The sequence below is a fragment of the Eucyclogobius newberryi genome, unplaced genomic scaffold (genome assembly GCF_026437365.1).
Source record: "Eucyclogobius newberryi isolate DKJ021-1_F unplaced genomic scaffold, fEucNew1.0.hap1 SCAF_235, whole genome shotgun sequence".
Classification (NCBI taxonomy): domain Eukaryota; kingdom Metazoa; phylum Chordata; class Actinopteri; order Gobiiformes; family Gobiidae; genus Eucyclogobius; species Eucyclogobius newberryi.
This window is the reverse complement of record NW_027315874.1, coordinates 82,044-101,286: the sequence shown is the minus strand read 5'-3', so window position 1 is coordinate 101,286 and position 19,243 is coordinate 82,044. Positions and strand designations below refer to the sequence as shown.

General features: G+C 47.9%; 1 protein-coding gene across 1 annotated transcript in view; it reads right to left on the bottom strand.

The window, feature by feature from the left end:
• Positions 1–19,243, bottom strand: part of LOC140372470 (protein kinase C-binding protein NELL1-like) — a gene marked incomplete at both ends in the record, with an annotated part of 97,515 nt that overhangs the window by 22,663 nt on the left and 55,609 nt on the right. The window contains 3 exons of the mRNA XM_072459568.1: positions 9,283–9,365; positions 11,930–12,002; positions 14,280–14,376. Coding sequence (XP_072315669.1) covers positions 9,283–9,365; positions 11,930–12,002; positions 14,280–14,376 — 253 coding nt within the window. The remainder of the gene's footprint in view (positions 1–9,282; positions 9,366–11,929; positions 12,003–14,279; positions 14,377–19,243) is intronic.

Genomic DNA, 19,243 nt, shown 5'->3' with positions numbered 1-19,243 from the left:
TCCTGGTTTAGTCCTGGTTTAGTTCTGGTTTAGTCCTGGTTTAGACCTGGTTTAGACCTGGTTTAGTGCTGGTTTAGTGCTGGTTTAGTCCTGGTTTAGTCCTGGTTTAGTCCTGGTTTAGTTCTGGTTTAGTCCTGGTTTAGTCCTGGTTTAGTGCTGGTTTAGTGCTGGTTTAGTCCTGGTTTAGTCCTGGTTTAGTGCTGGTTTAGTGCTGGTTTAGTCCTGGTTTAGTCCTGGTTTAGTCCTGGTTTAGTCCTGGTTTAGTCTTGGTTTAGACCCGGTTTAGACTCGGTTTAGTCCCGGTTTAGTCCCGGTTTAGTCCCAGTTTGGACCCGGTTTAGACCTGGTTTAGACCTGGTTTAGTCCTGGTTTAGTGCTGGTTTAGTCCTGGTTTAGTCCTGGTTTAGTGCTGGTTTAGTCCTGGTTTAGTCCTGGTTTAATCCTGGTTTAGTCCTGGTTTAGTGCTGGTTTAGTCCTGGTTTAGTCCTGGTTTAGTCCTGGTTTAGAGCTGGTTTAGTCCTGGTTTAGACCTGGTTTAGACCTGGTTTGGACCTGGTTTAGACCCGGTTTAGTTCTGGTTTGGACCTGGTTTAGTCCTGGTTTAGTCCTGGTTTAGTCCTGGTTTAGTCCTGGTTTAGTCCTGGTTTAGTCCTGGTTTAGTCCTTGTTTAGTCCTGGTTTAGTCCTGGTTTAGACCTGGTTTAGACCTGGTTTAGACCTGGTTTAGTCCTGGTTTAGTCCTGGTTTAGTCCTGGTTTAGACCTGGTTTTCGACCTGGTTTAGTCCTGGTTTAGACCCGGTTTAGTCCTGGTTTGGACCTGGTTTAGACCTGGTTTAGTTTTGGTTTAGTGCTGGTTTAGTCCTGGTTTAGTCCTGGTTTAGTCCTGGTTTAGACCTGGTTTAGACCTGGTTTAGTGCTGGTTTAGTGCTGGTTTAGTGCTGGTTTAGTCCTGGTTTAGTCCTGGTTTAGTCCTGGTTTAGACCTGGTTTAGACCTGGTTTAGTTTTGGTTTAGTGCTGGTTTAGTCCTGGTTTAGTCCTGGTTTAGTCCTGGTTTAGACCTGGTTTAGACCTGGTTTAGTGCTGGTTTAGTGCTGGTTTAGTCCTGGTTTAGTCCTGGTTTAGTCCTGGTTTAGTCCTGGTTTAGACCTGGTTTAGACCTGGTTTAGACCTGGTTTAGTCTTGGTTTAGACCCGGTTTAGACTCGGTTTAGTCCCGGTTTAGTCCCGGTTTAGTCCCAGTTTGGACCCGGTTTAGTCCTGGTTTAGTCCTGGTTTAGTGCTGGTTTAGTCCTGGTTTAGTCCTGGTTTAGTCCTGGTTTAGTCCTGGTTTAGACCTGGTTTAGACCTGGTTTAGTCCTGGTTTAGTCCTGGTTTAGTCCTGGTTTAGACCTGGTTTAGACCTGGTTTAGTCCTGGTTTAGACCCGGTTTAGTCCTGGTTTGGACCTGGTTTAGTCCTGGTTTAGTGCTGGTTTAGTGCTGGTTTAGTCCTGGTTTAGTCCTGGTTTAGTCCTGGTTTAGACCTGGTTTAGACCTGGTTTAGTGCTGGTTTAGTGCTGGTTTAGTCCTGGTTTAGTCCTGGTTTAGTCCTGGTTTAGTCCTGGTTTAGACCTGGTTTAGACCTGGTTTAGTGCTGGTTTAGTCCTGGTTTAGACCCGGTTTAGTTCTGGTTTGGACCTGGTTTAGTCCTGGTTTAGTCCTGGTTTAGTCCTGGTTTAGTGCTGGTTTAGTCCTGGTTTAGTCCTGGTTTAGTCCTGGTTTAGTCCTTGTTTAGTCCTGGTTTAGTCCTGGTTTAGACCTGGTTTAGACCTGGTTTAGACCTGGTTTAGTCCTGGTTTAGTCCTGGTTTAGTCCTGGTTTAGACCTGGTTTTCGACCTGGTTTAGTCCTGGTTTAGACCCGGTTTAGTCCTGGTTTGGACCTGGTTTAGTCCTGGTTTAGTGCTGGTTTAGTGCTGGTTTAGTCCTGGTTTAGTCCTGGTTTAGTCCTGGTTTAGACCTGGTTTAGACCTGGTTTAGTTTTGGTTTAGTGCTGGTTTAGTCCTGGTTTAGTCCTGGTTTAGTCCTGGTTTAGTCCTGGTTTAGTCCTGGTTTAGTCCTGGTTTAGTCCTGGTTTTGACCTGGTTTAGACCTGGTTTAGTGCTGGTTTAGTGCTGGTTTAGTCCTGGTTTAGTCCTGGTTTAGTCCTGGTTTAGTCCTGGTTTAGTCCTGGTTTAGTCCTGGTTTAGTTCTGGTTTAGTCCTGGTTTAGTCCTGGTTTTGACCTGGTTTAGACCTGGTTTAGTGCTGGTTTAGTCCTGGTTTAGTCCTGGTTTAGTCCTGGTTTAGTCCTGGTTTAGACCTGGTTTAGTGCTGGTTTAGTCCTGGTTTAGTCCTGGTTTAGTCCTGGTTTAGTCCTGGTTTAGTCCTGGTTTAGTCCTGGTTTAGACCTGGTTTAGACCTGGTTTAGACCTGGTTTAGTCTTGGTTTAGACCTGGTTTAGACCTGGTTTAGACCTGGTTTAGACTCGGTTTAGTCCCGGTTTAGTCCCGGTTTAGTCCCAGTTTGGACCCGGTTTAGTCCTGGTTTGGACCTGGTTTAGTCCTGGTTTAGTGCTGGTTTAGTGCTGGTTTAGTCCTGGTTTAGTCCTGGTTTAGTCCTGGTTTAGTCCTGGTTTAGTCCTGGTTTAGTCCTGGTTTAGACCTGGTTTAGACCTTGTTTAGTCCTGGTTTAGTCCTGGTTTAGTCCTGGTTTAGTCCTGGTTTAGTTCTGGTTTAGTCCTGGTTTAGTCCTGGTTTAGTTCTGGTTTAGTCCTGGTTTAGTCCTGGTTTAGTACTGGTTTAGTGCTGGTTTAGTCCTGGTTTAGTCCTGGTTTAGTCCTGGTTTAGACCTGGTTTAGACCTGGTTTAGACCTGGTTTAGTCTTGGTTTAGACCCGGTTTAGACTCGGTTTAGTCCCGGTTTAGTCCCGGTTTAGTCCCGGTTTGGACCCGGTTTAGTCCTGGTTTAGTCCTGGTTTAGTCCTGGTTTAGTGCTGGTTTAGTCCTGGTTTAGTCCTGGTTTAGTCCTGGTTTAGTCCTGGTTTAGACCTGGTTTAGACCTGGTTTAGACCTGGTTTAGTCCTGGTTTAGTCCTGGTTTAGTCCTGGTTTAGACCTGGTTTAGACCTGGTTTAGTCCTGGTTTAGACCCGGTTTAGTCCTGGTTTGGACCTGGTTTAGTCCTGGTTTAGTGCTGGTTTAGTCCTGGTTTAGTCCTGGTTTAGTCCTGGTTTAGACCTGGTTTAGACCTGGTTTAGTGCTGGTTTAGTGCTGGTTTAGTCCTGGTTTAGTCCTGGTTTAGTCCTGGTTTAGTCCTGGTTTAGACCTGGTTTAGTGCTGGTTTAGTCCTGGTTTAGTCCTGGCTTAGTACTGGTTTAGTTCTGGTTTAGTCCTGGTTTAGTCCTGGTTTAGTTCTGGTTTAGTCCTGGTTTAGTCCTGGTTTAGTGCTGGTTTAGTGCTGGTTTAGTCCTGGTTTAGTCCTGGTTTAGTCCTGGTTTAGTCCTGGTTTAGTCCTGGTTTAGTGCTGGTTTAGTGCTGGTTTAGTCCTGGTTTAGTCCTGGTTTAGTCCTGGTTTAGACCTGGTTTTGACCTGGTTTAGTGCTGGTTTAGTGCTGGTTTAGTCCTGGTTTAGACCTGGTTTAGACCTGGTTTAGTGCTGGTTTAGTGCTGGTTTAGTCCTGGTTTAGTCCTGGTTTAGTCCTGGTTTAGTTCTGGTTTAGTCCTGGTTTAGTTCTGGTTTAGTCCTGGTTTAGTCCTGGTTTAGTGCTGGTTTAGTGCTGGTTTAGTCCTGGTTTAGTCCTGGTTTAGTCCTGGTTTAGTCCTGGTTTAGTTTAGACCTGGTTTAGTGCTGGTTTAGTGCTGGTTTAGTCCTGGTTTAGTCCTGGTTTAGTCCTGGTTTAGTTCTGGTTTAGTCCTGGTTTAGTCCTGGTTTAGTTCTGGTTTAGTCCTGGTTTAGTCCTGGTTTAGTGCTGGTTAAGTCCTGGTTTAGTCCTGGTTTAGTCCTGGTTTAGTCCTGGTTTAGACCTGGTTTAGACCTGGTTTAGTCCTGGTTTAGACCTGGTTTAGTCCTGGTTTAGTGCTGGTTTAGTGCTGGTTTAGTCCTGGTTTAGACCTGGTTTAGACCTGGTTTAGTGCTGGTTTAGTGCTGGTTTAGTCCTGGTTTAGTCCTGGTTTAGTTCTGGTTTAGTCCTGGTTTAGTCCTGGTTTAGTTCTGGTTTAGTCCTGGTTTAGTCCTGGTTTAGTGCTGGTTTAGTCCTGGTTTAGTCCTGGTTTAGTCCTGGTTTAGTCCTGGTTTAGTTCTGGTTTAGTCCTGGTTTAGTCCTGGTTTAGTGCTGGTTTAGACATGGTTTAGACCTGGTTTAGACCTGGTTCAGACCTGGTTCGGACCTGGTTTAGACCTGGTTTAGTCCTGGTTCAGACCTAGTTTAGTCCTGGTTTAGTCCTGGTTTAGACCTGGTTTAGACCTGGTTTAGTCCTGGTTTAGACCTGGTTTACACATGGTTTAGACCTGGTTTAGACCTGGTTCAGACCTGGTTCGGACCTGGTTTAGACCTGGTTTAGTCCTGGTTCAGACCTAGTTTAGTCCTGGTTTAGTCCTGGTTTAGACCTCGTTTAGACCTGGTTTAGTCCTGGTTTAGTCCTGGTTTAGTCCTGGTTTAGACCTGGTTCAGACCTGGTTCGGACCTGGTTTAGACCTGGTTTAGTCCTGGTTTAGTCCTGGTTTAGACCTGGTTTAGACCTGGTTTAGTCCTGGTTTAGTCCTGGTTTAGTCCTGGTTTAGACCTGGTTTAGACATGGTTTAGACCTGGTTTAGACCTGGTTCAGACCTGGTTCGGACCTGGTTTAGACCTGGTTTAGTCCTGGTTCAGACCTAGTTTAGTCCTGGTTTAGTCCTGGTTTAGACCTGGTTTAGACCTGGTTTAGTCCTGGTTTAGTCCTGGTTTAGTCCTGGTTTAGACCTGGTTTAGACATGGTTTAGTCCTGGTTTAGTCCTGGTTCAGACCTGGTTCGGACCTGGTTTAGACCTGGTTTAGTCCTGGTTCAGACCTGGTTTAGTCCTGGTTTAGTCCTGGTTTAGTCCTGGTTTAGACCTGGTTTAGACCTGGTTTAGTCCTGGTTTAGACCTGGTTCAGACCTGGTTCGGACCTGGTTTAGACCTGGTTTAGTCCTGGTTCAGACCTGGTTTAGTCCTGGTTTAGTCCTGGTTTAGTCCTGGTTTAGACCTGGTTTAGACCTGGTTTAGTCCTGGTTTAGTCCTGGTTTAGTCCTGGTTTAGTCCTGGTTTAGACCTGGTTTAGTCCTGGTTTAGTCCTGGTTTAGACCTGGTTTAGTCCTGGTTTAGTCCTGGTTTAGTCTTGGTTTAGTCCTGGTTTAGTCCTGGTTTAGTCCTGGTTTAGTCCTGGTTTAGACCTGGTTTAGACCTGGTTTAGTCCTGGTTTAGTCCTGGTTTAGTCCTGGTTTAGTCCTGGTTTAGACCTGGTTTAGTCCTGGTTTAGTCCTGGTTTAGACCTGGTTTAGTCCTGGTTTAGTCCTGGTTTAGTCCTGGTTTAGTCTTGGTTTAGTCCTGGTTTAGTCCTGGTTTAGTCCTGGTTTAGTCCTGGTTTAGTCCTGGTTTAGACCTGGTTTAGACCTGGTTTAGTCCTGGTTCAGACCTAGTTTAGTCCTGGTTTAGTCCTGGTTTAGACCTGGTTTAGACCTGGTTTAGTCCTGGTTTAGACCTGGTTTAGACATGGTTTAGACCTGGTTTAGACCTGGTTCAGACCTGGTTCGGACCTGGTTTAGACCTGGTTTAGTCCTGGTTCAGACCTAGTTTAGTCCTGGTTTAGTCCTGGTTTAGACCTGGTTTAGACCTGGTTCAGACCTGGTTCGGACCTGGTTTAGACCTGGTTTAGTCCTGGTTCAGACCTAGTTTAGTCCTGGTTTAGTCCTGGTTTAGACCTGGTTTAGACCTGGTTTAGTCCTGGTTTAGTCCTGGTTTAGTCCTGGTTTAGACCTGGTTTAGACCTGGTTCAGACCTGGTTCGGACCTGGTTTAGACCTGGTTTAGTCCTGGTTCAGACCTAGTTTAGTCCTGGTTTAGTCCTGGTTTAGACCTGGTTTAGACCTGGTTTAGTCCTGGTTTAGTCCTGGTTTAGTCCTGGTTTAGACCTGGTTTAGACATGGTTTAGACCTGGTTTAGACCTGGTTCAGACCTGGTTCGGACCTGGTTTAGACCTGGTTTAGTCCTGGTTCAGACCTGGTTTAGTCCTGGTTTAGTCCTGGTTTAGTCCTGGTTTAGACCTGGTTTAGACCTGGTTTAGTCCTGGTTTAGTCCTGTTTAGTCCTGGTTTAGTCCTGGTTTAGACCTGGTTTAGTCCTGGTTTAGTCCTGGTTTAGACCTGGTTTAGTCCTGGTTTAGTCCTGGTTTAGTCCTGGTTTAGTCTTGGTTTAGTCCTGGTTTAGTCCTGGTTTAGTCCTGGTTTAGTCCTGGTTTAGTCCTGGTTTAGTCCTGGTTTAGACCTGGTTTAGACATGGTTTAGACCTGGTTTAGACCTGGTTCAGACCTGGTTCGGACCTGGTTTAGACCTGGTTTAGTCCTGGTTCAGACCTAGTTTAGTCCTGGTTTAGTCCTGGTTTAGACCTGGTTTAGACCTGGTTTAGTCCTGGTTTAGTCCTGTTTAGTCCTGGTTTAGACCTGGTTTAGACATGGTTTAGACCTGGTTTAGACCTGGTTCAGACCTGGTTCGGACCTGGTTTAGTCCTGGTTTAGACCTGGTTTAGTCCTGGTTCAGACCTGGTTTAGTCCTGGTTTAGTCCTGGTTTAGTCCTGGTTTAGACCTGGTTTAGACCTGGTTTAGTCCTGGTTTAGTCCTGGTTTAGTCCTGGTTTAGACCTGGTTTAGTCCTGGTTTAGTCCTGGTTTAGACCTGGTTTAGTCCTGGTTTAGTCCTGGTTTAGTCCTGGTTTAGTCTTGGTTTAGTCCTGGTTTAGTCCTGGTTTAGTCCTGGTTTAGACCTGGTTTAGTCCTGGTTTAGTCCTGGTTTAGTCCTGGTTTAGGCTTGGTTTAGTCCTGGTTTAGTCCTGGTTTAGTCCTGGTTTAGTCCTGGTTTAGACCTGGTTTAGTCCTGGTTTAGTCCTGGTTTAGTCCTGGTTTAGTCCTGGTTTAGTCCTGGTTTAGACCTGGTTTAGTCCTGGTTTAGTCCTGGTTTAGTCCTGGTTTAGTCCTGGTTTAGTCCAAACTGAATGAACATGTTTAATTATTTTCATTAATTTTCAAAGAAACATTTTCTGCCTCAAATGAAACACAAAAGAATAAAAACAGCTTCAGGACTCGACTCTTTCCACATGTGCCACACATCTCCTCCTCTGCTCCTCCTCCTCCTCCTCCTCTGCTCCTCCTCCTCTCCTCCTCTACACCTCCTCCTCTGCTCCTCCTCCTCTCCTTCTCTTACTCTCCTCCTCTGCTCCTACTCCTCTGCACCTCCTCCTCTCCTCCTCCTCCTCTGCTCCTCATCCTCTCCTTCTCATCCTCTCCTCCTCCTCCTCCTCTCCTCCTCTTCCTCTCCTCCTCCTCCTCCTCTCCTCCTCCTCCTCCTCCTCCTCCTCCTCCTCCTCCTCCTCCTCTCCTCCTCCTCCTCTGCTCCTCATCCTCTGCTCCTCCTCCTCTCTTCCTCCTCCTCCTCTCCTCCTCCTCCTCCTCTCCTCCTCCTCCTCTGCTTCTCCTCCTCTCCTCCTCCTCTGCTCCTCCTCCTCTCCTCCTCCTCCTCCTCTGCTCCTCCTCCTCTCCTCCTCCTCCTCCTCTGCTCCTCCTCCTCCTCTCCTCCTCCTCCTCCTCTCCTCCTCCTCCTCTGCTTCTCCTCCTCTCCTCCTCCTCTGCTCCTCCTCCTCTCCTCCTCCTCCTCCTCTGCTCCTCCTCCTCTGCTCCTCCTCCTCTCCTCCTCCTCCTCTGCTCCTCCTCCTCTGCTCCTCCTCCTCTCCTCCTCCTCCTCTGCTCCTCCTCCTCTCCTCCTCCTCCTCTGCTCGTCATCCTCTGCTCCTCCTCCTCTCCTCCTCCTCCTCCTCTCCTCCTCTGCTTCTCCTCCTCTCCTCCTCCTCTGCTCCTCCTCCTCTCCTCCTCCTCCTCCTCTGCTCCTCCTCCTCTGCTCCTCCTCCTCTCCTCCTCCTCCTCTGCTCCTCCTCCTCTCCTCCTCCTCCTCTGCTTCTCCTCCTCTCCTCCTCCTCCTCCTCTGCTCCTCCTCCTCTGCTCCTCCTCCTCTCCTCCTCCTCCTCTGCTCCTCATCCTTTCCTCCTCATCCTCTCCTCCTCCTCCTCTCCTCCTCCTCCTCTCCTCCTCCTCCTCCTCTCCTCCTCTTCCTCTCTTCCTCTTCCTCTCTTCCTCTCCTCCTCCTCCTCTCCTCCTCCTCCTCCTCTCCTCCTCCTCCTCTGCTTCTCCTCCTCTCCTCCTCCTCTGCTCCTCCTCCTCTCCTCCTCCTCCTCCTCTGCTCCTCCTCCTCTGCTCCTCCTCCTCTCCTCCTCCTCCTCTGCTCCTCCTCCTCTGCTCCTCCTCCTCTCCTCCTCCTCCTCTGCTCCTCCTCCTCTCCTCCTCCTCCTCTGCTCGTCATCCTCTGCTCCTCCTCCTCTCCTCCTCCTTCTCCTCTCCTCCTCTGCTCCTCCTCCTCTCCTCCTCCTCTGCTCCTCCTCCTCTGCTCCTCCTCCTCTCCTCCTCTGCTCGTCATCCTCTGCTCCTCCTCCTCTCCTCCTCCTTCTCCTCTCCTCCTCTGCTTCTCCTCCTCTCCTCCTCCTCTGCTCCTCCTCCTCTCCTCCTCCTCCTCCTCTGCTCCTCCTCCTCTGCACCTCCTCCTCCTCTCCTCCTCTTCCTCTCTTCCTCTCCTCCTCCTCCTCTGCTCCTCCTCCTCTGCACCTCCTCCTCCTCTCCTCCTCTTCCTCTCTTCCTCTCCTCCTCCTCCTCTGCTCCTCCTCCTCTGCTCCTCCTCCTCTCCTCCTCCTCCTCTGCTCCTCATCCTTTCCTCCTCATCCTCTCCTCCTCCTCCTCTCCTCCTCCTCCTCTCCTCCTCCTCCTCCTCTCCTCCTCTTCCTCTCTTCCTCTCCTCCTCCTCCTCTGCTCCTCCTCCTCTGCACCTCCTCCTCTGCTCCTCTTCTGGACCTGGATCACAGTCAAAGCGTGTGGCCTCACTTTCACACATTGGGAGAACATCCAAACTGAGGCTCAAACCCAGAACCTTCTGGTCGTGAGGCGTTTGGGTCCAAGACTGTGGTGTGTGTCTGCCTCAGGGCGGCTGTGGCTGCAGACTCACTTTTAGCGTCATCTTGGAAAGAAGATCCTGAAGGTCCATGATCCCCTGGAGCAGGCTCAGGAAGTCACTGCAGGAGGGACAAGCTCCAGAGAGAGAAGAGGTTAAACCAGGGCTAAAGCAGGTCTAAACCAGGACTAAACCAGGGTTAAACCAGGGCTAAAGCAGGACTAAACCAGGACTAAACCAGGACTAAACCAGGACTAAAGCAGGACTAAACCAGGTCTAAACCAGGACTAAACCAGGACTAAACCAGGACTAAACCAGGACTAAAGCAGGACTAAACCAGGTCTAAACCAGGTCTAAACCAGGACTAAACCAGGTCTAAACCAGGACTAAACCAGGACTAAACCAGGTCTAAACCAGGTCTAAACCAGGACTAAAGCAGGGTTAAACCAGGACTAAAGCAGGACTAAACCAGGACTAAAGCAGGGTTAAACCAGGTCTAAACCAGGACTAAACCAGGACTAAACCAGGACTAAAGCAGGGTTAAACCAGGTCTAAACCAGGACTAAACCAGGACTAAACCAGGACTAAAGCAGGGTTAAACCAGGACTAAAGCAGGACTAAACCAGGACTAAAGCAGGGTTAAACCAGGTCTAAACCAGGACTAAACCAGGTCTAAACCAGGACTAAACCAGGACTAAACCAGGACTAAAGCAGGACTAAACCAGGTCTAAACCAGGTCTAAACCAGGACTAAACCAGGTCTAAACCAGGACTAAACCAGGACTAAACCAGGTCTAAACCAGGTCTAAACCAGGACTAAAGCAGGGTTAAACCAGGACTAAAGCAGGACTAAACCAGGACTAAAGCAGGGTTAAACCAGGTCTAAACCAGGACTAAACCAGGACTAAACCAGGACTAAAGCAGGGTTAAACCAGGTCTAAACCAGGACTAAACCAGGACTAAACCAGGACTAAAGCAGGGTTAAACCAGGACTAAAGCAGGACTAAACCAGGACTAAAGCAGGGTTAAACCAGGTCTAAACCAGGACTAAACCAGGACTAAACCAGGACTAAAGCAGGGTTAAACCAGGACTAAAGCAGGACTAAACCAGGACAAAAGCAGGTCTAAACCAGGACTAAAGCAGGGTTAAACCAGGACTAAAGCAGGACTAAACCAGGACTAAAGCAGGTCTAAACCAGGACTAAAGCAGGGTTAAACCAGGACTAAAGCAGGTCTAAACAAGGACTAAACCAGGACTAAAGCAGGGTTAAACCAGGACTAAACCAGGACTAAACCAGGACTAAACCAGGTCCAAACCAGGACTAAAGCAGGTCTAAAGCAGGTCTAAACCAGGACTAAACCAGGACTAAACCAGGACTAAAGCAGGGTTAAACCAGGACTAAAGCAGGTCTAAAGCAGGTCTAAACCAGGACTAAACCAGGACTAAACCAGGACTAAACCAGGACTAAACCAGGTTCAAACCAGGTCCAAACCAGGACTAAAGCAGGGTTAAACCAGGACTAAACCAGGACTAAAGCAGGACTAAAGCAGGGTTAAACCAGGACTAAAGCAGGTCTAAAGCAGGACTAAACCAGGACTAAACCAGGACTAAAGCAGGTCTAAACCAGGACTAAACCAGGTCTAAACCAGGACTAAACCAGGACTAAACCAGGTCTAAACCAGGTCCAAACCAGGACTAAAGCAGGGTTAAACCAGGACTAAACCAGGACTAAAGCAGGACTAAAGCAGGGTTAAACCAGGACTAAAGCAGGGTTAAACCAGGACTAAACCAGGACTAAACCAGGTCTAAACCAGGACTAAAGCAGGGTTAAACCAGGACTAAAGCAGGGTTAAACCAGGACTAAACCAGGACTAAACCAGGTCTAAACCAGGACTAAACCAGGACTAAACCAGGACTAAACCAGGACTAAAGCAGGGTTAAACCAGGACTAAACCAGGTCTAAACCAGGTCCAAACCAGGACTAAAGCAGGGTTAAACCAGGACTAAACCAGGACTAAAGCAGGACTAAAGCAGGGTTAAACCAGGACTAAACCAGGTCTAAACCAGGTCCAAACCAGGACTAAACCAGGACTAAAGCAGGGTTAAACCAGGACTAAAGCAGGTCTAAACAAGGACTAAACCAGGTCTAAACCAGGACTAAACCAGGACTAAACCAGGTCTAAACCAGGACTAAACCAGGTCTAAACCAGGTCCAAACCAGGACTAAAGCAGGGTTAAACCAGGACTAAACCAGGACTAAAGCAGGACTAAATCAGGGCTAAACCAGGACTAAAGCAGGTCTAAACCAGGACTAAAGCAGGGTTAAACCAGGACTAAAGCAGGGTTAAACCAGGACTAAACCAGGACTAAACCAGGACTAAACCAGGACTAAACCAGGACTAAACCAGGACTAAAGCAGGGTTAAACCAGGACTAAACCAGGTCTAAACCAGGTCCAAACCAGGACTAAAGCAGGGTTAAACCAGGACTAAACCAGGACTAAACCAGGACTAAACCAGGTCTAAACCAGGTCCAAACCAGGACTAAAGCAGGGTTAAACCAGGACTAAACCAGGACTAAACCAGGTCTAAACCAGGACTAAACCAGGACTAAAGCAGGGTTAAACCAGGACTAAACCAGGTCTAAACCAGGTCCAAACCAGGACTAAAGCAGGGTTAAACCAGGACTAAACCAGGACTTACTGCGGTTGAGGTTTGGACACTGAGCGATGAATCCGTTTGGAGCAAAAACAAACTTAACGTCCTGAATCACTCCCTGAAAACACAAAAAACAAAAATGAACCAAATAAAAAAAATATTTCTGTTACATAAAAGCTGCATGAAAAAGAGAGAGGAAAGAGGGAGGAAAGAGAGAGGAAAGAGGGAGGAAAGAGAGAGGAAAGAGAGAGGAAAGAGAGAGGAAAGAGAGAGGAAAGGTGGAGGAAAGAGAGAGGAAAGAGAGAGGAAAGAGGGAGGAAAGAGGGAGGAAAGAGAGAGGAAAGAGGGAGGAAAGAGAGAGGAAAGAGAGAGGAAAGAGAGAGGAAAGAGAGAGGAAAGAGAGAGGAAAGGTGGAGGAAAGAGAGAGGAAAGAGAGAGGAAAGAGAGAAGAAAGAGAGAGGAAAGAGAGAGGAAAGAGAGAGGAAAGAGAGAGGAAAGAGAGAGGAAAGAGAGAGGAAAGAGAGAGGAAAGAGAGAGGAAAGAGAGAGGAAAGAGAGAGGAAAGAGGGAGGAAAGAGAGAGGAAAGAGAGAGGAAAGAGAGAGGAAAGAGAGGAAAGAGAGAGGAAAGGGGGAGGAAAGAGAGAGGAAAGAGAGAGGAAAGAGAGAGGAAAGAGAGAGGAAAGAGAGAGGAAAGAGAGAGGAAAGAGAGAGGAAAGAGAGAGAGAGGAAAGAGAGAGGAAAGAGAGAGGAAAGGGGGAGGAAAGAGAGAGGAAAGAGAGAGGAAAGAGAGAGGAAAGAGAGAGGAAAGGGGGAGGAAAGAGAGAGGAAAGAGAGAGGAAAGGGGGAGGAAAGAGAGAGGAAAGAGAGAGGAAAGAGAGAGGAAAGAGAGAGGAAAGAGAGAGGAAAGAGAGAGGAAAGAGAGAGGAAAGAGAGAGGAAAGGGGGAGGAAAGAGAGAGGAAAAAGAGAGAAAAGAGAGAGGAAAGAGAGAGGAAAGAGAGAGGAAAGAGAGAGGAAAGAGAGAGGAAAGGGGGAGGAAAGAGAGAGGAAAGAGGGAGGAAAGAGAGAGGAAAGAGAGTGGAAAGAGAGAGGAAAGAGAGAGGAAAGAGAGAGGAAAGAGAGAGGAAAGGGGGAGGAAAGAGAGAGGAAAGAGAGAGGAAAGAGAGTGGAAAGGGGGAGGAAAGAGAGAGGAAAGAGAGAGGAAAGGGGGAGGAAAGAGAGAGGAAAGAGAGAGGAAAGAGAGAGGAAAGAGAGAGGAAAGAGAGTGGAAAGAGGGAGGAAAGAGGGAGGAAAGAGAGTGGAAAGAGAGAGGAAAGAGAGAGGAAAGAGAGAGGAAAGAGAGAGGAAAGAGAGAGGAAAGAGAGAGGAAAGAGGAAAGAGAGAGGAAAGAGAGAGGAAAGAGAGAGGAAAGAGAGTGGAAAGAGAGGGGAAAGAGAGAGGAAAGAGAGAGGAAAGAGAGAGGAAAGGAGGAGGAAAGAGAGAGGAAAGAGAGAGGAAAGAGAGAGGAAAGAGAGTGGAAAGAGAGGGGAAAGAGAGAGGAAAGAGAGAGGAAAGAGAGAGGAAAGAGAGTGGAAAGAGAGAGGAAAGAGGGAGGAAAGAGAGAGGAAAGAGAGTGGAAAGAGAGAGGAAAGAGAGAGGAAAGAGAGAGGAGAGGGGGAGGAAAGAGAGAGGAAAGAGAGATGAAAGAAAGAGGAAAGGGGGAGGAAAGAGAGAGGAAAGAGAGAGGAAAAAGAGAGGAAAGAGAGAGGAAAGAGAGTGGAAAGAGAGAGGAAAGAGGGAGGAAAGAGAGAGGAAAGAGAGTGGAAAGAGAGAGGAAAGAGAGAGGAAAGAGAGAGGAAAGAGAGTGGAAAGAGAGGGGAAAGAGGGAGGAAAGAGAGAGGAAAGAGAGAGGAAAGAGAGAGGAAAGAGAGAGGAAAGAGGGAGGAAAGAGAGAGGAAAGAGGGAAGAAAGAGAGTGGAAAGAGAGAGGAAAGAGGGAGGAAAGAGAGTGGAAAGAGAGTGGAAAGAGAGAGGAAAGAGAGAGGAAAGAGAGAGGAGAGGGGGAGGAAAGAGAGAGGAAAGAGAGATGAAAGAAAGAGGAAAGGGGGAGGAAAGAGAGAGGAAAGAGAGAGGAAAAAGAGAGGAAAGAGAGAGGAAAGAGAGTGGAAAGAGAGAGGAAAGAGGGAGGAAAGAGAGAGGAAAGAGAGTGGAAAGAGAGAGGAAAGAGAGAGGAAAGAGAGAGGAAAGAGAGTGGAAAGAGAGGGGAAAGAGGGAGGAAAGAGAGAGGAAAGAGAGAGGAAAGAGAGAGGAAAGAGAGAGGAAAGAGAGAGGAAAGAGGGAGGAAAGAGAGAGGAAAGAGGGAGGAAAGAGAGAGGAAAGAGAGAGGAAAGAGAGAGGAAAGAGAGAGAAGGAAACGTACCTTGAAGAGTCCGTGTTTGAGGCTTTTCTGCCCGAGCCAAACTGAAGTGTTCTGAGTCACATGGTTCTGAGGAGGATCGATCACACGCTCATAGATCCTGGACACAGAGGACACAGAGGACAGAGACGTGTTGGACATAAACTACTGAACACAGAGGACACAGAGGACAGAGACGTGTTGGACATAAACTACTGAACACAGAGGACACAGAGGACTGAGACGTGTTGGACATAAACTACTGAACACAGAGGACACAGAGGACAGAGACGTGTTGGACATAAACTACTGAACACAGAGGACACAGAGGACAGAGACGTGTTGGACATAAACTACTGAACACAGAGGACACAGAGGACAGAGACGTGTTGGACATAAACTACTGAACACAGAGGACACAGAGGACAGAGACGTGTTGGACATAAACTACTGAACACAGAGGACACAGAGGACAGAGACGTGTTGGACATAAACTACTGAACACAGAGGACACAGAGGACTGAGACGTGTTGGACATAAACTACTGAACACAGAGGACACAGAGGACTGAGACGTGTTGGACATAAACTACTGAACACAGAGGACACAGAGGACTGAGACGTGTTGGACATAAACTACTGAACACAGAGGACACAGAGGACTGAGACGTGTTGGACATAAACTACTGAACACAGAGGACACAGAGGACTGAGACGTGTTGGACATAAACTACTGAACACAGAGGACACAGAGGACTGAGACGTGTTGGACATAAACTACTGAACACAGAGGACACAGAGGACTGAGACGTGTTGGACATAAACTACTGAACACAGAGGACACAGAGGACAGAGACGTGTTGGACATAAACTACTGAACACAGAGGACACAGAGGACAGAGACGTGTTGGACATAAACTACTGAACACAGAGGACACAGAGGACTGAGACGTGTTGGACATAAACTACTGAACACAGAGGACACAGAGGACAGAGACGTGGATCAGGATTTAAGACTTCACAGTTCCTCGTTTAAACAGAGAGAGACAGTGAGATGGAGAGAGGGAGGTGAAAATGAGGGGAGGTCAGAGGTCATGTGACCTCTGACCCCCCCTTCAGAGGTCATGTGACCTCTGAACCTGGGAAGAGGAGGAACTTTGAAAACTACAAAACAGAATCAACAGCAGAAAATCTGGAACGATATTTTAGTTTGGTTCAAGGCCCTTTTGCTCTTTCTCCCTGATGAAGCTGTCTGTTGTTTAAAAGACTCTCTCTCTCACCCTCCCTCTCTCTCTCTCTCTCTCTCAGTTTAGTCTGGATCAGTTTAGTCTGGATCAGTTTAGTCTGGATCAGTTTAGTCTGGATCAGTTTAGTCCGGATCAGTTTAGTCCGGAACAGTTTAGACCGGATCAGTTTAGTCCGGATCAGTTTAGTCTGGATCAGTTTAGTCCGGATCAGGATCAGTTTAGTCTGGATCAGTTTAGTCTGGATCAGTTTAGTCTGGATCAGTTTAGTCCGGAACAGTTTAGACCGGATCAGTTTAGTCCGGATCAGTTTAGTCTGGATCAGTTTAGTCCGGATCAGTTTAGTCTGGATCAGTTTAGTCTGGATCAGTTTAGTCCGGATCAGTTTAGTCCGGAACAGTTTAGTCTGGATCAGTTTAGTCTGGATCAGTTTAGTCCGGATCAGTTTAGTCCGGATCAGTTTAGTCTGGATCAGTTTAGTCCGGATCAGTTTAGTCCGGAACAGTTTAGTCTGGATCAGTTTAGTCTGGATCAGTTTAGTCTGGATCAGTTTAGTCCGGATCAGTTTAGTCCGGAACAGTTTAGTCTGGATCAGTTTAGTCCGGATCAGTTTAGTCTGGATCAGTTTAGTCTGGATCAGTTTAGTCCGGATCAGTTTAGTCTGGATCAGTTTAGTCTGGATCAGTTTAGTCCGGATCAGTTTAGTTCGGATCATTGTGTTCACACTGAGGAGTGAGACTGGGCTGATTCAGCATTAGTTGGTGCAATGATCAGAAGGAGGCTCCATTTTCCCATCAGCCACTGGGAGGAGCCTGTCGTCCATCTTCACATGTTCTAGTGTTTTATCAGCGTCTGTGTGTGTGTGTGTGTGTGTGTGTGTGTGTGTGTGTGTGTGTGTGTGAGTGTGTGTCCGTCTGTGTGTGTGTGTGTGTGTGTGTTTGTGTGTGTGTGTGTGTGTGTGTGTGTCCGTCTGTGTGTGTGTGTGTGTCCGTCTGTGTGTGTGTGTGTTTGTGTGTGTGTGTGTGTGTGTCCGTCTGTGTGTGTGTGTGTGTGTGTGTGTGTGTCCGTCTGTGTGTGTGTGTGTGTGTGTGTGTCCGTCTGTGTGTGTGTGTGTGTCCGTCTGTGTGTGTGTGTGTGTGTGTGTGTCTGTGTGTCTGTGTCCGTCTGTGTTCGTCTACAGCAGAGGGGTCAAACTCTGGCCCGTGGGCCAAATCCGGCCCGCCGAACATTTCAAATTTATATTTGAAAAAAAAAAAGATAGAATAGAACCGTAGTTACATCCGTAACCGTTTATATGGCTGAAACTACGCGTCCCACAATGCCGCGGGTGGCCGCCCCTCCCCCACGGGGCTCTGCCCCTCCCCCATGAGGCTCTGCCCCTCCCCCATGGGGCTCTGCTGCACTGCTGTGTGAGCTGCCCCTCCCCCACGGGGCTCTGCCCCTCCCCCATGAGGCTCTGCCCCTCCCCCATGGGGCTCTGCTGCACTGCTGTGTGAGCTGCCCCTCCCCCACGGGGCTCTGCCCCTCCCCCACGAGGCTCTGCCCCTCCCCCACGGGGCTCTGCTGCACTGCTGTGAGGGAGAAGTGCACTTGAAGCACTTCTGAGCAGAAGTTTAGTGGTGTCAGTTCAAACAGAGAACTACAGACGTGGAAATGTTAGTTACAACATTTAAACGTTTTTTTTAGATCTTGAGAAGTTTATTTAGTTCTAAAGTCACATGTTTATCTCTGTAGAACTGTAGATCATCTTTGAAGTTGTAATGACATAAACTGAAGCTCATGTTGGTGAAATGACACTTTATGAGAACAAACAGTTTGTAATTTTTTTATCCAGTAATTGCTTCTTAACAGCGTCGGTTTTATAAAGATATTTATGTCTTATATTTTTAATAGTTTTATGTTTTACGTTATGTTCGGCCCGCGGCCCAAATGAGTTTGACTCCCATGGTCTCCACGCTGCAGGTCGATCATAATCGAGTCATCGCAAGAGACTGATATGGAGGACAGAGCGTGTTCTAGAGTCTCTCCTCAGTTCAACTTCTGAACACGCACGATATTTGAACAAGTGACGACGACTGCCAAGTGACCAACTGACAGGGACCAACTGACAGGGACCAACTGACAGGGACCAACTGACAGGGACCAACTGACAGGGACCAACTGACAGGGACCAAGACCAACTGACAGGGACCATGTGACAGGGACCAACTGACAGGGACCAACTGACAGGGACCAACTGACAGGGACCAACTGACAGGGACCAAGACCAACTGACAGGGACCATGTGACAGGGACCAACTGACAGGGACCAACTGACAGGGTCGCCACTAGATCATGGACAGAATGTCAAAGTTCAAGTAGCCGCGGTGTGTGACCTAGCGAAGTCGATGTCAGACACTGTAATATTTTCTGCCCAATCGGATCAATGCTGAATTGTACAGCCGTCTCTCAGCATTCAACAACTGGTTATCCAGATGGTGCCCTCAAAACAACGTTGTCTTTATTGAAAACTGGAGTGTGTTTTGGGGAAAGCCCGGGCTCATACGCAGGGATGGCATCCATCCGACTTCGGAGGGTACATCCCTATTAGTTCGGAATTTGACCGATAGTCTTAGTCGTGTTAAGTGACCATCTAGGGATGAGCCCCAGGTGCAGAGCAGCAGTTCAAGACGCTCCTCTGTCGCTGAACTCTCGCCCGTTCTGTTACCTGTGAAGTGTTCAGATTCAAGACAGATAGAGACTGTGTGTGTCCCTCGTGTCCCTCGTGTCCCTCGTGTCCCTCGTGTCCCTCGTGTCCCTCGTACAAATAATGCCAAAAGAAAAAATATTTCAGGCGTCAGACCAAATAACTTAAGGAAAATAACAATCACAAATGACACAAATATACAAATGAATAAACACGTAAAATGTGGACTGCTAAACATTAGAGCAATTTCCTCCAAATCGCTCTTAGTTAATGAATTAATTAGTGACTATAACATAGATCTTCAGCTCCAACTGAAACGTGGCTTCAACAAGACGACTACGTCAGACTAAATGAGTCCACCCCACCCACCATGTTAACCCCACCCACCCATGTTAACCCCACCCACCCATGTTAACCCCACCCACCCATGTTAACCCCACCCACCCATGTTAACCCCACCCACCCATGTTAACCCCACCCACCCATGTTAACCCCACCCACTCATGTTAACCCCACCCACCCATGTTAACTCCACCCACCCATGTTAACTCCACCCACCCATGTTAACCCCACCCACCCATGTTAACCCCACCCACTCATGTTAACCCCACCCACCCATGTTAACTCCACCCACCCATGTTAACTCCACCCACCCATGTTAACCCCACCCACCCATGTTAACCCCACCCACCCATGTTAACTCCACCCACCCATGTTAACTCCACCCACCCATGTTAACCCCACAGTGATCTCACACTCAAGCGACTCATGAGCCCTAAAACTAACAATGTATTCCACTCATTTAAAGCCTCATGTGTCAATCACATGTCCAAATATGAAAAACCAAAAAGGAGTTTTGTTCATAGTTATCTACCGACCTCCTGGTCCTACTCAGTTTTCTGACTTTATATCAAACTTAGTGTTAGCCTGGGATAAAACAGTTATAGCTGGAGACTTTAATATCCACGTGAACATGAGTGATGACGCTCTCAGTAATGCCTTCAGCGCCTTGTTAGACAGCATTGGTTTCACTCAGAATGTAAATAAAGCGACTCACAC